The sequence below is a fragment of the Sphaeramia orbicularis genome, chromosome 22 (assembly GCF_902148855.1).
Source record: "Sphaeramia orbicularis chromosome 22, fSphaOr1.1, whole genome shotgun sequence".
Taxonomy (NCBI): Eukaryota; Metazoa; Chordata; class Actinopteri; order Kurtiformes; family Apogonidae; genus Sphaeramia; species Sphaeramia orbicularis.
In genome coordinates, this window is record NC_043978.1 from 36,533,034 (window position 1) to 36,551,317 (window position 18,284).

General features: G+C 36.4%; 1 protein-coding gene across 1 annotated transcript in view; it reads left to right on the top strand.

Annotated features, from left to right (window-relative positions):
* Positions 1–14,563, top strand: part of LOC115413133 (CD109 antigen-like) — a 32,345-nt gene extending 17,782 nt beyond the window's left edge. The window contains exons 22-32 of the mRNA XM_030125870.1: positions 403–579; positions 759–840; positions 1,498–1,729; positions 5,128–5,299; positions 5,599–5,789; positions 6,550–6,705; positions 6,870–6,935; positions 8,756–8,895; positions 10,212–10,368; positions 13,786–13,888; positions 14,011–14,563. Of these exons, the coding sequence (XP_029981730.1) occupies positions 403–579; positions 759–840; positions 1,498–1,729; positions 5,128–5,299; positions 5,599–5,789; positions 6,550–6,705; positions 6,870–6,935; positions 8,756–8,895; positions 10,212–10,368; positions 13,786–13,888; positions 14,011–14,207 (1,673 nt within the window). The 3' untranslated portion in view covers positions 14,208–14,563. The remainder of the gene's footprint in view (positions 1–402; positions 580–758; positions 841–1,497; positions 1,730–5,127; positions 5,300–5,598; positions 5,790–6,549; positions 6,706–6,869; positions 6,936–8,755; positions 8,896–10,211; positions 10,369–13,785; positions 13,889–14,010) is intronic.
* The last annotated feature ends 3,721 nt before the right edge of the window (positions 14,564–18,284 follow it).

An 18,284-nucleotide genomic window follows, 5' to 3' on the forward strand; every position in this document is an offset into this window, starting at 1 on the left:
TTTATGCTCAGGAGAGATCTACATAATGAAACCAATTCATGTCAGAAAAGATATGGAGTGTCTTAAAACTTTAGTAAAGATATGCCAAAAAAAACCAAAAAAAGAAACAACAACAACGAAAAGAACATCAAAAATCCATGAATATACAAGAGAACAGCTGTAGAATAACTGTCCACTGGAGTGACCACTGTGCATGAAAGGGTTAAAGTTACACTAACTGATGACAGAAAATTAAAATGACGCATGACCCCAGACAGTTTAGAAACTCTTCTGTCTGCCTTAAATAAACTTGGTCTGAAATACCGCATGATAAACCCATACCTGTGATAATCAAGTGTTCATTCTTTACTTGTTGCACAAAGATTAAGCCTTTTTTGTTTTCTTATACATTGCTTTACACAGGTGATATACTGGCTTTGTCCATCAGCAAACTGGATTCACTGGTTCCAGTGCCTGTTGGTTGTGGGGAGCAAAACATGATCCACTTTGCTCCAAGTATTTATATTCTCCAATACCTGGACAAGACCAACGACGACGATATAGAGATCAGGAGTAAGGCTCTGAGCAGGATAACAGAAGGTAACAACGTTCCATGACTCATGCATTTCCTCATTTCTTTACTGTGTGTAATGTGGAGTAAAAGTTGCTGTTCATAAATAGTATTTTTTGTCAGTATACATATGAATTAATAATAGTACATCACTGAAATAACTTCATTCTAACATATTTCTCATGGATTTACTGTTTACTTTGGGAAGGGTATCAAAAACAACTGTCCTTCCGACGAAATGATGGTTCATTTAGTCCATTTGGAGCCAGCGACAGCTCTGGTAACATATGGTAGGTCTCCATTATAATAATTTATATATATAATCATTTTGTCATATACCAAAATTGCCTGTGTATGCAGGTTATATTTCATACAAAAGACTGAAATACATAGATTTTTTTTTTTTAAGATTTCCTTTGCTTTTTTTTTATCAGACAGATAAAAAAAGTTCATTTGTATCTTTACTTGTTGCGACCACGAACAGGAAATCTTTAAAAAAAAATCAATGTATTTCAGTCTTTTGCACCAAATATAACTTGCATAGACAGGTAATTTTGCTATATTTCCTTCTCTTTTTTGTCAGACAGATAAAAAAAAAAGTTAATCTGTACCTTTACATGTTTCGGCCAAAAAAGAAAAGGAAATCTTTAAAAAAAAATCAGTGTATTTCAGTCTTTTGCACCAAATATAACCTGCATAGACAGGCAATTTTGCTATATTTCCTTTTCTTTTTTGGTCAGACAGATTAAAAAAAAAAAGTTAATCTGTACCTTTACATGTTTAGGCCAAAAAAGCAAAGAAAATCTTTATATTTTCAGTGGACAGTATGAACCTGATCAGACTACACTGATGTCTGCTTTGTTTATAACTCTCCTCATTTTATTTTATGTTACATCTATATACATTAAGTGTTCCTCTACGGTGCACCTTCTCCTTTATCTGTGCAGGTTGACAGCCTTTGTGCTAAGATGCTTCATCCAGGCTCAAGCCTACATGCAGGTGGACCAGAGCGTCCTGACCCAGGCCATGACCTGGCTGTTGGAGCACCAGGGCCCAAATGGAGAGTTCAATGAAGTGGGTCAGCTTATGAACACAGAAATACAGGGAGGGCTGGATAATGGTCCTGTGGCACTGACCGCCTATGTCCTAATAGCACTACTGGAGGACCAGACATTAGCGGTGAGAGACCAGAATGTGTGTTTTTCCAGTTCAATGCTTTGGTAAAAAACTGTTGTTATTGTACAATGTCGAAAATTTAATTTATCCTTCTCTGAGTCATATTTGCCTCTAAATTTTACCACATACGGTTGAAATGAAACAACCAAGATGTGATTGAAGTGTGGACTTTTAGCTTTAATTTAAGGGGTTTGAGAGAAATACTGTGTCAACCGTTTAGGAATTACAACCATTTCTAACAGAGTAACTGCATATTCAGAGCAAGGTTATAATAGTTTTGGATTTTTCATTATAGTTTAGTTTTATTTAGTTTTGACTTTTTTTTTCTATAATTCACTTAGTTTTAATTAGATTTTAGAGCAGGTTTGCTAATTTTTATTAGTACTGGGTTTTTTTCTAAATGCTTAGTTTTAGTTTTTTCATATCTTTTATCTTCCTCGCTGTCGTATTCAAATAAATCCCATACAGGACTCTGCTGCTTTCTCCCAACGTTAGTCTCCATGTTGCCAGGTAGAGTGGGAACCAGAAGACGACTCTAAACCGCAGGTGACGGACCGTGAAGTGTCCTATGGTGCTGCCAGCTAAAATTGCTTGAGCGAAATAAATTGATTTCATATCAATCTGACATTGACAAACACGGAAACGAAGGGAATTTTATCCATCATTTTTATCAGTTTTAGTTAGTTTTGTATGTACACAATACAGTTTCAGTTAGTTATCATTTTTATTTATTTCAGTGAACGAAAATGCTTTTTCAGTTCTAGTTTTCATCCTTTCGTTAGTTTTCATCAATGATAATAATGTAGGTAGACAGGTAGGATGGATGGATGGATGGATGGATGGATGGCTGGATAGATAGATAGATAGATAGATAGATAGATAGATAGATAGATAGATAGATAGATAGATAGATAGATAGATAGATAGATAGATAGATAGATAGATAGATAGATAGATAGATAGATAGATAGAATCACCACTCCACAGGAACAGTCAAAACCACAGCAACAATAAATAAATAAAAACATAGTGTAAATAGGTAAAAATAAATTAGATTTTTTAAAAAAAGTAGAATTGAACATTGATTCAGAGGTTCAAAAGTAATTGGACAACTGACCGACAAGCAGTTTCGTGTCCAGGTATCATGTTCCCTGGTTATTCTATGACAAATGAAACGGGGAAAAAACAAATCTGGAGTTGATTGCTAATGTTGAATTTGCATTCAGTAACTGTTCACCAGAAGTGTCAATATGAGGACCAGTGCAAGAAAAGGGGGATGTGAGTCAGTCAGCTGGAAAAAACAAAATAAATCTATCAGTGAGAAAGCCACAACTTTAAGAGAAATCAACAATTTGGTCAATTCTTAAAAAGAAAGAATCCACTGCACTGTGTTTTATAACCCACCAGCAACAGCAAAAGACCAAACAAACCATGGAAGACAAAGTAAAGAACACACGCATTCATAAATGTAGAAACAGAGGGTTCATAAGAAAGAGCAAAACACTCAACAATGATAAGTAATGGTAAGTTAGGTTAAGTATTTACAAAAAATGTTCATACATTATGCTGATAGGAAGCTAAAAGATAGTCTGCTGTGTGGAGAAGGGGTGGGGTTAAATAAATGACACTTCCTCCCCTCCTTTTCGAATATGCAAATGAAGTCATGTTTTGTTTTCATGTATATGTAAAAGTTTTCCATGTTTTCTTGTAATCTCTTTTATTTCTGTGGATAAAAGTAGGATCACTTTGTTTTGTTGCATATTCAAAATAAACTGAAACTAACTAAAAACAGGAAGGACAGATTAGAATTTACCAGAAAACCTCTAAAAAACCTTTTTAAAAAAACTTGTCGAGTTCAAGAAAAAGATAATCTGGAGAGTTGTACCAGAATAAAGGAATGAAAGGAACAGGAGCATGATCCAGAGCAGACCACGTCCTGCTCCTCACATGATGGAGGCAGTGTTACATGTACACAGAAATGTCATGTGCATGTAGGTCTACAAATGGAACTGGGTCACTGGTGTTTAATGGTGATTGGATGCTGATAAAAGGAACAGGATGAACTCTGATACCCTATAGAGGCCGATCCTCTGCTCAGATTGAGACAAATGCTGCAAGATTGATAGGACAGCATTCCAAGACCCAAAACATCCTGCAAAAGCAACATGAGAGCTTTTGAAGGTAAAGAAATGAGATGGTCTTCAGCCGCCAAGTCAGTCACCTGATCTCAACCCTATAGAACAGCTTTTCAGTCACTGGCAGAAAAATCCACAAACAAGCACTGACGGAAGGCATCGTTATGGACTGCAGAGGAGTTTTATCCAAGTATTAAAAACTATCCTCGTATTTATAATGATCTTAGTTTGTCTGGTTATTTGTGAGCTGCAGAAAATGAGAGACTTTATTTGAAATGGTTGTAATTTCTAAAGGGTATTTTTGTTAAACCCACACTTTAATCACTCTTTGATGTGACTGTTTCATTTCAGATCCACTGTGGTGGTGTGCAGAGACAAAATTACAATATTTGTGTCACTGTCCAAATAAACAGGGTGTCCATAAAGTCTTTTTACAATTTAACAAATTTATTACAAAAGCAAATGAGTAGAAAAACCTGTGGAAATTGAAAAGTAGATTTTAAAGGTTTTCTTTGCCTCATTTAATCCATCTCTATATGAGCACCATTAGTTGCATGAGGCACATCCAGATGGTCCTGGGTTTCTTGTCATGCTGGCTGTATCATAGCCTCATCAGTGGTTTCAATGGCATCAGTGATCTTTACCTTCAGGTCGTTGATGTCAAGTATCTTTGTTCGATACACGATATCTTTAACATAACTCCATAGACATAAATCCAGGGCAGTGATATCTGGTGAATGAGGTAGTCAAAGAATTGGACCATCCCTTCCAACCCACTGGTCTGGAAATGTTTGATTTAGAAACCCACCAACATGCAGTCCCCAATGTGGGGGTGCACCATTTACCTGGAAAATTCTTGTGATCTGGCGCTATATAAATAAAATTTGATTGATTGAGTGATTTAATTGGTTTCCCCTGTAAGTCGCTTTGGAAAAAAGCGTCTGCCAAATGCGTAAACATAAACATAAACATAAACATAAAATGATGGTTGGTTGACGGTCATCCAGTTGTGATGACTTATATTCAGTCAAAAGGTCAAGGTGATAATTTGCAGTAATTTATCAATGTTTCCAATGCACATGATCCCACATTGTGATTAAAAACTTTGATAATACACAGTACATAGAACAAATCTGATCAACACATCTCATCAATTGCTTTTATGATATATTTTTTTAAATAGTAAAGAGACTTTGAGGACATCCTGTATATGGTCCTGACTGTATACAAGGAAAAACCAATCTGTTGTCTGGTTCTTCTGTGTAGGAAAGATATGAAGGCAATGTTTCCAAGGCCCAGCGCTACCTGGAGAATCAGGCGTCCACAGGAGTGGTCAGTAACTACAGCCTGTGTCTGATGGCATACGCTTTATCTCTGGCCTACAGTCCAGAAGCTCAGAATATCCTGGAGGAGCTCAAAACCAGAGCTGAGAAGAGAGGTGCATCTGTGCTGTTTTTCTAAAGATCATAACTAATGTATTTACTCTAAAGAGAATTTTTCTTGATAACTTAAACATCAGGTATTCTAGGGTCAGTATTTATGTGCACTTTCCAAGCCTTTCATATGTTTTTCAGATGTCTTTTATTGTGTTTGGGTATCAAAATACAAAACCTGCAGGGTGTACATCTCCGAAATTGTGGTTGTGTGGGTTATGATGTTATGAATGTCCTAAAGAAAGAGATTCTTTTTCATTGTGTAACACATTTCCGTTAACGACATTGTTATTTCATATTATAGATGGAGCCATGATGTGGCGTTCCTCCGCTGGCGTGGAGTCACATGGCTGGCAGCCCCGCTCGGCTCAGGTTGAGATGACATCCTATCTTATCTTGACTTTTTTTAAGCGTGGCAGCTTTTTGGATGGCATTGACCACTTGAAGTGGTTAAGTAAGCAGAGAAGTTTTCTTGGAGGCTATGGAACAACACAGGTAAACAACACAGGTTTTTTAAAGGAATGCCAAGCAAAAATCAAAATCTTACCAAGTGTATTTTTCTCATTTCAAGTCAAAATATCTCATCACATTTAAAATAAGACATAATCCCCTAAAGAGTAACTTTTCAGTGAGATATAACAACTTATTTTTAGACAATAGATCTTGAAAATCTTATTTCAAAAAATCTTACCAAGATAATTTTTATTTGTTCCATTGGCAGATTTTTTTATGCTTAATTCAAGATTTTTTTTTTTTTGCTCAATTCAAAAAAAGAACAAGTAAAATTGATCTTGGTGAGATTTCTTGAAATAAGATTTTCAAGATCTATTGTCTAAAAATAAGTTGTTATATCTCACTGAAAAGTTACTCTTTAGGTGATTAAGTCTTATTTTAAGTGTGATGAGATATTTTGACTAGAAATGAGAAAAATACACTTAATAAGATTTAGATTTTTTTTAGTGTATCTATAATATATTAAAACTGCAACACCACACTAATTATATGTATTCTCAACTTCAAAATGTGACCATTTGATGGCAGGAAGGAGAATTATTGGTGTGAGATATATAGTTTGGTGTTGATGTGGTTTGAGTTGTAGGAATATTGTATGGATTTGTTTTTTGGTTTTTTTTTCCATAGTATGACTGTGGATAAACTGATAAGCTCTGCATGCACTTCAAAAAAGCCAGAGTTCTAAATAATTAGTATGTTTGGTCCTTGTGAAAGTATTGATGTTTGTTTTTTTCCTCCTCAGGACACAGTGGTTGCTTTACAGGCTCTGGCTACCTACGCTGCCTTCAGTGGGGCCAAGGCCATTAACCTCAGCCTCAACATGTCTTCACAAAGTCCCTCATTTGCGTCACTTTTTCGTATTAATGGCACGTCTTATCGGACATATCAGAGCCAAGAGGTAATGAGTGGCTTGGTCTGGGTTGAATCCCATTCTAACTGCCTGATGCCAAAATCACTATGTTTTCTCTATGCACGGTACCACATGCACATTTAGCTTTAACCTTCTGGGCTTTCTTCTTTTTCTCCATCTTTGCGCCACTCTATTCTTTCTACTTTTTTCAGGTTAATCTCGACAAAGACGTAAACATAAGTATACACCTCGAAGGAAGAGGATTTGCTACATTTCAGGTATAGTTAAGTAGCGCTAATGTTACAAAGCTCCATGTTAGTTGTGTCTTCCAGTGCATTCATCGAATCACAATTACAGATCGAATGACAATTTGCATCTTTAACCCATAAAGACCCAAACATCCACTACTGAACAAAATCGTGTACTGATCAAAACTGTTTAATATTTGTTGTTCTATTAATTCTATCAATACATGTAAATAATTGGAGTAAAATACAGTTTGTCGTCTTTTCATGGTCATCAGATATGACCCATTTGGACATTCAGAGGCTCTGTAGTTGCCATGGAAACACAGTCATCTTCTACAACATTGATTCACCAGTAAAACCCATTGAGTTGGATCAATGGCAGTGGATGGACACACTGGGTTGATGTTCGGTTAATGAGACTGGACCAAAAAAGACACTTTTTCTTCAGTTTTCTCTGTTTCTGATATAGAACAAACATAAAAAGCCAGTGTATCTCTGTTAGAGGAGTACATCTGTGGAATAATCTGGAGCAAAACTTAAAAATGTCTTCTTCAATCTGTGCATTTCAAAGGATGTATAAATCCACTATAATAACAAAATATAGAACATTAGGAGTACGCATAAAATAAGATATTATAGTTAATTGGTTATCATGATAGGAAGATACTATCATATTTATTTATCATTGTATTTGGAGTAAATATTTGGGGTGGGTATGTATATTATAGTTTATATTGAAAATGGTTGATTATTGCAAATCTGATTGTGTATGAGGTGACTAAAAAAAAAGTGTATATGAATGGTTTTTATGGATGTTTTGTGTTATTGTAAAAAACATACAGAGGAAAATGTGTGTTAACAAAGCAAAGGAGGCGGATCTAGTTTGATTATTAGTTTGTAAAAAGGGGGTGGGAGTCAATAAGTTATACTTCTTCCCACTCCTTTTCGAGCGCAAAAAAAATTGTATTTATTTATTTGTTTTGACCATGTTGTATGATTCTTTGTTATCTGATGAGTCTATGTGCTCGAAATAAACTACTACTACTAATAACCCTCAACTTTAATCTGTGCTCCAATGAACATCTACAAGATCAGAGAATTAAAAATAGGAAAAAACATGATTTACACTGAAAAGAAAAATACAGAGGATAATATTATAATAAATGGTGATAAATCATTTAAGAAAAGTTAAATAGAGAGAAAAAAAAATCATTTGGGAACTATCATAAAAATAGCACTGGGTCTTTATGGGTTAATATGCATTGTGCTCTTCGTACTGCCTCTAACAAAGCATTAAATGCAGTTTAATAACTAGAGCATGAGCAGGATTAAATGGACACTGAACCTGTGTATTATACTTTCACCTAGCACAATGTGGTGCATTGTAGATAATGCAAAACAGTTAAATGCAAATGTAGCATGATACTGGGCTCCCTACAGTTAACATCTGGAACACATACTGCAGCTTCAGGTCTTCTCTGCAGTTATTGTGTCCAGATAATATCACTCAGAGAGGAGAATGGACAAAAAGGTTAATCTTCTCATTTGGAGGCTGTTGTCTTCTGTTCCAGACCTCTGCTACTCTATATCCTGTTTATTAACATCTCTGTAATTCACTAATTCTATGCTTATACAAATAAACAAACACAGAGATTTAATCTTTATTTTGATAATAGATTACATTAATGGTGAGTTTACCCAAAATTATAACAGATGCAGTTTTTGTGACCTTAAGCTATCTGCCCCTTGTTAATGTCAGGCTTGTTTCATCTCTGACTGTGGTATCAGAAGGTTTGGTAAACTGCTGACTTCAGCTCTTTACTTTATGTTTCTTTGCTTTTCACTTGCAGATCAATCTGTTTTATAATCTGGAGAGCCAAGCATTCACACAGAACCTCCGGCATATGAAGGACAATGAGGCTTTCTCACTAAATGTGGAGCTCATTAATAAAGAGCAGTACAACCACATGCTGTTATCGATATGCATGAAGTAAGTAGCACTGCAATGATGGATGTATATGTGAAGTTAAAGCTGCAGGAGTTGAAACGAGCAGAAAAAATGCCAGAATTGGAAAATACATACGTTGTTTGTGTAGCTGTCTCCTCTCGGTCCGAATCACAAGACTAAATATAAAACAGATAACCTTATGCTGTTTCATGCCACTATAGAATCACAAATTTAACCCTGCTACCTGTCTGAAAACACCTGGAATTAAGCAAAGTCGGCATCACAGGGTATATTTTCTGTAGCCTGAAAAGACTAGTTCACAGAGGTTGGTTTCCTGTCAAAACACTTTATTGCAAAATGCTAAAAGGTAGTTCGAGAATTTTTGGGGTACTGCAGCTTTAACCCTTTCCATGAATTATGAGAACCTTAATCAAGATTTTTATTCTTGAGTGTTTTTATTCCTCTAGGCATTAAAAAACAATGCGATTGAAATTGTTTTTATGAACCCATTTTTCACGAAGTTGCAAAAATGTCCACTCAACTGGAAACCATGGATTAAATTTTTGAAGCAAAGAAACGTATTTACTGATATACTGTGTGAAAACTATGAAATTAAATCATTTTTAATGCAGCTAATCTGATGTTTTCTCACATTTTAACAAACACAAAAACTAGTCATTAGTCACATCATGCATATAATATGCAAAAAAAATCCTGTTAATTACAGTTTAATAACAATAACAAACAATTGATTTCCACTCAAACATGTTAGTGCAGATCAGGTTTATCAAGAACAGTAAAGTTACGGTAATGGTATGAATTCCAGTATATGAGATGGTGCATGCACTGCAAAAATCTAAATCTTACCAAGTGTATTTTTTCTCATGTCTAGTCAAAATATCACATCACACTTGAAATAAGACATAATCACCTAAAGAGTAATTTTTTTTTATTTTTATTTTTTTGTTTAATTCAAGCAAAAAAAATCTGCCAATGGAACAAGTGAAAATTATCTTGGTAAGATTTCTTGAAATCAGATTTTCCAGATCTATTTTCTAAAAATCGGTTCTTATATCTCACTGTAAAGTTCCTCTTTAGGTGATTATGTCTTATTTTAAATGTGATGAGATATTTGGACTAGAAATGAGAAAAATACACTTGGTAAGATTTGGATTTTTGCAGTGTGAGTGTCCACTTATTTCACTGATATGGAACTAAAACAACAAAATCCATGAATATACAAGAGAACAGCTGTCCACTGTAGTGACCACTATGCATGAAAGGGTTAACTTAATTTTTTACATTTGTAGAATATCAACATTTGCTATGTGGGCATCACCATGATCCTTTTGCTCTAGGCTAAAGGACAGTGAGGCGATATCTCAGACGGGCATGGCTATACTGGATGTGGGCATGCTCAGTGGTATCGGTCTCTCCCCTGGAGCTGCAGCCCCATCGGATCTCATCCGAAAAGTGGAGAAACTGCCTGAGAAAATCATCCTCTACCTTGATTCAGTAAGTGTCTTGTTACCCCGTCAAGTGTATGAATTATGGGATGACTGTAATGGTTACGCAAACAATATAGAGCGACTGGAACAGAGGTGTTACACTTCCTTCAGCCTCGGGTCCTTTACCAGAGGCCTGGGAGTCTGAAGGTTCTGTGCAGGATCTTAGCTGTTCCTAGGACTGTACTATTTTGTACGGAGGTCTCAAATGTTCCTAGTATCTGTTGGATACATACCAGATCTGTAGTTTCTGGTATTTGATGGATCTCAGATGTTGTTTCCAGTATCTGTTGGAGCCAACCACTCAACTTGGGGGTAACTGCTGTTGCCTTCATACCCTAGCTCCTTTTTCAGCCCTTGGTATTCTCGAGCTTCACTTGGGATTTCTACATCTATCACTACCGCTGTCTTCTGATGTTTATTGACAACCACTATGTCAGGCTGATAGGGCATCACCGTTTTGTCACTCTGGATCTGGAAGTCCCACAGGATCTTGGCTTGTTTATTCTCTATCACCTTCAGGGGTGTCTTCCATCTTGACCCTGGGCCGTCCAGTCCATACTCGGCTCAGATGTTCCTGTACACAATGCCCACTACATGGTTATGTGTGTACGCACTGTCTCGGGCTTCTCTGCACAGTCTGCACCTGGGGTCTTGTCTGGTGTGATAGACCCCGGCCTCTATTAGTCATGTGTTCAGGGCCTGTTTTTGTGTAGCCATCAAGGTTATTATCGTTAACGAAAACTAACGAAATGACGAAAACTAGAATTGAAAAAACATTTTCGTTAACTGAAATAAATAAAAACTATAATTAAAAGAAAAACCGATAACTAACTGAAACTGTATTGTGTTCTTACAAAACTAACTAAAACGTATAGAAATTATGAATAAAATTCCATTCGTTTTCGTCTTTGTCAATGTCGGATTGATATGAAATCGATTTATTTCGCTCAAACGATTTTATCTGGCGGCACCAAACGGCACTTCACAGTGCAACACTTCTGGTCACTTGTGGTTTAGAGTCATCTTCTGGTCCCCACTCTACCTGGGAACATGGAGACTAAAGCAGCAGAGTCCTGTATGGAATTTATGTGAATACAACAGCGAAGAAGATAAAAAATATGAAAAAACTAAACTAAAACCAAGCATTTAGAAAAAAATAAAAACTAGCAAACCTGCTCTATAAACTAATTAAAACTAACTGAATTAGAGAAAAAAAAGTCAAAACTAAATAAAACTAAACTATAATGAAAAATCCAAAACTATTAGAACCTTGGTAGCCATGAGTAGTGATATCAGTCACTTCCTCAGTTTCTGGGGGTTAAAGGCCAGAGGCTTGAAGGCGATGTTACATCTAGTTCCCCAACACCTGATATGACATATAAATTTGCATGATGACAAAAAAAAAAAAAAAAGAAAAATAACATTGTCATTAAAAAAGGGACTGAAACCTAAGTGTATGTCAGAACTGAAATTTTATCTAGAGGTAAAAGATTCACTATCATCACCTATTGTTTGAGTGAAAACAGATGGTTTGGTTAAATTATGTTTGTATTTGGTCTAAAAAGGTTCACATAAATTATGAATATATCCTTGGCTTCTTTATTCATTTGACTGGTTTGAATCCTATAGTGGGTCATGACTTGACCATTGACCATATGTGTCCCAGTGTGAGACCAGTTGAGATTTTTCACCAGCCAGCTGGTCATCTGGTCAATTTTTCACTTCCCAGTGTATAAATGCTGTTTTTTATTTAAAATGGTTGACAGTAAAGAACATCAAAATCCATCTGTCAGCTTCCATGCGACTGTAACCATCCACTGTGGGTCATTAAAGGGGCTACATGTCATATCTGTACTTACCAAAAGATGCCGATGTGTTGGATTGTAGAGATATGCGCTGAATCCATTTACGTCGATGGTCTGGCCCATTTATGTGACCACTAGAGGGAGTAGTGAGTCTATCCTCCAGTCTCACATGGTGATGAAAACTAATGCCACAGGGCCATGGGACCAAAGTGACAAGATGGATGAGAACCACAAAGAAACAACTATAAGAGTGAAAGAGAGTGACAATGAGATAAAACTAGAAGCACTGTTGATGTTTTCACCACTGGACACAGGTCTAAATGAAAGGCATGAAGCTGGATGCTGAAATCACAGCATTTCTTCTACACTGATGAGTTTGATTGTGAGACTTATGAAGGTATAAAGTTATTATGTGACGATGTTATTATCTTTGTTACGTTTGTTGATGCAAGGTTCAAGCTAAACTGTAACAGCTCTGACTTTGGATGGTTCCAAACAAGGTCAGAACTGTCAGAGGTTTAGGTAAAGGTTTAGTGCAGCTGTTGACAACACAAACTGTACATTCAATGGAGGTGATTTATGGTTTTACTGTGGCTGTTTTCTGTCTAAAAACAGAGCCAAGCTAACAGAGCTGTAATGTAAAACAGCTTGTGAAGCTTATAAAGCACAGTGTTATTTTGACCATCAAAATAACCAACTGTAAGTATTATTTTGAAGAAGAAACCCTGATGATACCATAATAGAGATGTATGAAAACAACAAGCTTCAACCTTTATTCAGTGAGTGATACAGTAGTGGATACAGGGTTGATCTGTTGGTGGTTTTGGTAGTCCTAAGTGTGTTTTTGTACGTGACTTCCTCCTGCTGTTGAGAGGCTGGAATAGCAATATTACATATAACCCCTTTAAAACTCCACTGTTACACGAGAAAAATAAATTCTGAGTTTAACCCATAAAAACCCAAATGTCCACCTTTAACATAAACAATCTACTGATGGAACTGTTTAATCCCTGCTGATCCATTAATCCTATCAATCCATGTCAATAATTGGTGTAAAATACAGTTATTCCTCTTTTCATGGTCATCAGATATGACCCATTTGGAAATTCAGAAGCTCCGTAGTTGCCATGGAAACACCGTCATCTTCTACAACACTGATTTACCAGTAACAACCATGGAGTTGGATCAATGACAGTGGTTTAAGAGACTCGTTTTTCTGTTCAGTTATTGATATATTTGCTGAAAAAGGAACTTTTCTCTTTCTGATATAATAACCTGCAACTTTAATCTGAGATTTTATGAACATCTACATGATCAGTGAATTAAATATAAGAGAATACATGATGTTCATTGACAAAAGGCTAAAAAAAAATAGAAGATAATATTACAATAAATGGTGATAAATCATTTTAAGAAAGCTTAAATAAAGAGAAAAATTCATTTGGGAACTGACACAAAAGTAACACTGGGTCTTTATGGGTTAAATGTGTACACTTCATAGGTAAAGAGTGTGTATATTTGAGTGTGTGTGTGCTGGGGGGCTATGAGGTGCAGTAGCATTTTTTTCTGTTCACATAGTGTACAGTTGAATCCCTGGTCATTTTTTGTTCCATTTTCAGATTAACAAAACACAGGTTTGCATCAAACTCCCACTCGTCAGAGTTTATAAAGTGGCTCGTGTTCAAGATGCTTTGGTACACCTTTACGACTACTATGAACCCAGTAAGTACAACAGGCAACTGTTTTCTCTCAAAGAAGTACAGACTGTGGCAGTAAAAGTCACATTATAAATGTAAAATATTGCACACGGCTTATCATATGCGATTATGTTACTTTTCTCACAGCGAGAAGAACAAGAAGGACTTATAACTTAGATGTCCTGCACAACATGGACTCATGTGTCTTCTGTGGTGAAAACTGCGAACACTGTCGACCAGGAGTCAGCATCATGGTATCCCCGGCAACAGTTTCACGCTCCATAATCAGCGCCACCTACAGCTTAACTTGCCTGTTTGTTTCTGCTTTTCTTATTGTAGCCTAAATAGATGGGATTGTTTTGTATGATCATAACAGAAGTGAAGAATATATATATATATGAAGAACCATAATTTTTCTATGTCTTTAATATGCACTGAATGCAATTTCAACATATTGTTATTCAGAATCATTTTACATTTTTTGACAAATGATTGTAAAAATGATAAAACCAGGGTTATGCTGCTTTTGTAGTGCACATGTGCTTTCAACTGTTTATAATTTTTTAGTACAATATTGTATCTGAAGAGGAGTGAAAAGGGAATTGCTGTCTTTGGAAACTAGTAACAGTCATGTATTTACTCTACTCATCGCAGTTTTTATATGAAAATATTAAAACCATGCATTTTCTTTTTTACTTTATACACGTTCTCTGTTTGATTTAATATGTTGATAAAAGACTCATGAATCATGCGTGTGCAGCAGAACAAATGAAAAAGATTTATTTCTCACTTCCATGTGTGTCCTGTTGCAGTGTCTTGGCAGAAAATGCAGACATGTAAAGCTGCCTAAAGCCATAAAAAGGCTGAAATAAGATTTATTATTCAGGCCTAGTGTACTTGCTTGGCTGAAGTTTCGGTTTAATATCCTATGTTTTTACTACTGATATATAGCAGACCAGCTGAAGTGACCTCTTTAAGACATAGTGAGTATGTAAATATGGCTCCAAGGATGTTCAGTACTTACTGGGTATTCACTGTGAGATCAATTGGAATGCGATGGATCGTTCTACCACACCAGGTATTCCTCCTCCAAAGGAATGCAGACTGACCTGCAGAGGGAACACGCACATGAAAGCCATCAAAGTGAAGTAATTAGGTTTGACATCACTGACACATCATGAAAAATGAATATTATTTTTATGATTTCAGCCCACTGTGCTCAGTCACTGGCATAGTTCATTTTGAGTAACATAAACATATCCCACTATGCTCACCTGATGATCATTAATGTGTTTTACCTCCCTATCACTCTCACACACAGTGTTTTTCACTGAACAACAAAAGCTGGAAAGCAGGACTTAATTCTTTAAATAATAGTAGCATATTGAAGGCAGCAGTGTCAAATACACCAAAAATACATTTGAATGAAATTAGTGAATTCCCTACCGCAGGATATCGATAAACTAAACTAATTTGTCTTTTCTGGAGGGCATTCTGCATTGTACTGTCCATGTGTCTTTCATTTTAGGCAAGCTTTACACAGCTTTTTTCCATTCATAAGCAAAAGCAGAAGTGTAAGGAAAGAATTAGGTGTCAGTACAAAAAATAAGAAAAAAAGCAAAGACATGCTTTATATAAACACCTACTTTGTATTTCAATTGAATTTAGTAAATGGTTATGTCATATAAAATGATCTCAACCAAAATGATCAAATATTTTTTTTTATTTTACAAAATTAAGTAGTTTCTTGAAATAAAGTCTAGAATTACAGGATTAACTGAACGTATTTAGTTATCCTAAATTTCAACCATATGTGACAACATAGACACTTCTATGATCACATATGATGTTACCTTACATAAGTATGTTACATCACAGAAGTGTCTATGAAGTGAATCGAGAACCTTCAACAATGGAGATACACTGGAATTGTAGCCGGTAACTTGCATAATATGCACGGTACATTTCAACAGTTAAAATCACAGTTACTAGTAGTAAAAAGGAAAAGTTGATATATTTCAGATGACTGTACTTAAAAAAAGATGCAGTAGAGATTCTTAAACACTAGATGGCAGGCTTGATACCATGATGATGGTTCCAAGGCTGAGAAGGAGTTCATATATCCTGATATATGTGTATACATTCAGTCTCCACTCTATATAACATACTGGTCATGAAATAATAACCCTGCTGTTACAAATAAATACAGAGGTGCGTATCATGCTGGGATGTTATAATGTCAGTAATACTATTTTACTGTTCACAAAGTCCAAACGCCACTGTACTGACTTTTTTAGTGTGTGACCTTTTAAGGAATGGAAAAAAAAAATAAAATCCAGTTTCCTGTGTGCTGTCTGAAAACATTATAGTGTGTCATTAATATTGTTTTTTTTTAAAGTGTGCTGTGGCTTTAAATATGTATTCTTTGGGGACAATGCTACATTAAGGTCATGACAAATGACCCTTACGAAGAGAGCCATGACTCTGTGGGTCAGGCTAGCAAAACAAAGTCAATCTCGGGTCACGCTGGGGTCATGATGTCATGCATTTACTATGTCAAGGATTCTTTAGCTGGAGATCTGTCGGCTGTCTAATGCAGCGGTCTGTACTGACAGAGAGCTTAGCTTAAGGGGAGTTAAGTTCAAGGTTGATCAAAGAAGCACAAAAGATTTATGGCTTTACTGAGCATCTGTGTTTCCACGCTTGTTGTGAGGAGTGTTCGATTAAAAGGAATGAAATATCTCTTCTAAAGTCAAGCTTTTGCAAAACTCACTTTTCTCTGTTTTGGAGCTTGCGTGTGTGTCACATCATCACCAGAGAGACACAACGGTCTAAAATCATAAATCAAACCCATTGAGTTTGGTGGCATTTATTAATATTCACTCCTGTCAGTGTGGCTGTGAGAGAAATGATTTTGGCAACAGGCCTGTCACCAAGGAGATGCAGATGGGGTAAACAAAAGTGAAGCAGATGATTATTTATGAGTCTCATCTCCTGATGGGAGCCATTACAGGAACATGCAATATTGTTGTTGGACTCACTGTGACAGAAGGCAAGATGTAGTGCATATTTTTTTCAAGGCAATTCCAAATGACAGCAGGTTTAGCAGATGAATCTTTTATTGCTTTTCTTCTTCATACCTTGCGCTAAATTTGTTCAAACAAAATAATTTTAAAAAGAACCATTACCAGAGATATGTGTCTATTAAGGATAAAAACCTGGCTATTTGGTGCTAATATGATTCAGTAGAATATTACAATGATGAATTGTGTAACAATGGCCATACAGTTCACATTTCAAACCACATTTAAGGAAGTACTTCTGGCAAGTTTGATGTCTTTTTCAGTAAAACATTTCTTCCTTGAACAGATACCAAATTGCTCTCTGTGGCCCCGGTCCAGATGACATCAGTAGGAAAGAATTACTCCACAACAAAGACCCACATCATATGGAAACCCAATGTTGTTGGTGTCGTGACAGAAAAACGGGGGTGTAAGCGTCAACAAAGATGAATTGAAGGGAAAACCTCCAACTCCCCAGTGATGCTACCAAAATGACTCCCTGCGCCTGCGATTGGGAGAAGGATGATGCGTTTGTTTGGCAAGGCACGCTCCATTCACCGGACAAGTCATGGAAAATCCTTTTGAGCTTCTATCCCACCCAGAATGAGTGTGTATTTACTCAACCCCCAGGTGACCCTGCATAGGCAGGCCCAGACAGTCCATCCCAGACGGAGGGGACTCCAGGGGAACAAAGCAGGGCCGCTCAGTCATGATGCTTAAGGGAAGCCACTTCAGCCTGATTTACCGAATTCAGGGCATCTGGTTCATACTTTGTCACCACCAGAGACAGTGTTTGGGTGATTTACCTGCACAGGTGAACATTATCTACTTATGTGAGTCACTGTCTCTAACTGTAGACTCCACTACATGTGTTTACAGATGCAACATTATGAACCCTTTAACCCCTGAGACATTATTCCAGGTAAATGTTGTGCAGTGAATTTACATCTGTAGAAGCGTCCTAAAGGCTACTGTGAGTATGTGTTTGTGTTCCTTTTCTTCAATGGTTTTGCTTTACTGTGTGTTTTAGGGTCAAAACAGGGTGGAATAACAGAAGAAGACAAAGAGAAAAATAAAAGTTAGACAGGTTTTTACTAAATAAGGCACTCAGAATGTATGAGGGGGGGCTGAAAAGTTCATAGCCTGACTAAGAAGGAGTTATTCCACAGCAATGAAACTTGGCATACATTAAATTCAGCCTCCCCTGATACTAACTGCATGGTTTCCTTCCAGATAAACCCACACTGGATAAATAATTTAGGACTTTGAAAAGTAGTACCAGAGACATTTGGTGAACTGTCCGTGGCACCATGGTCTTATCAAATATCTGCAGAAAAAGGAGTTAGCCCCCAAGGACAT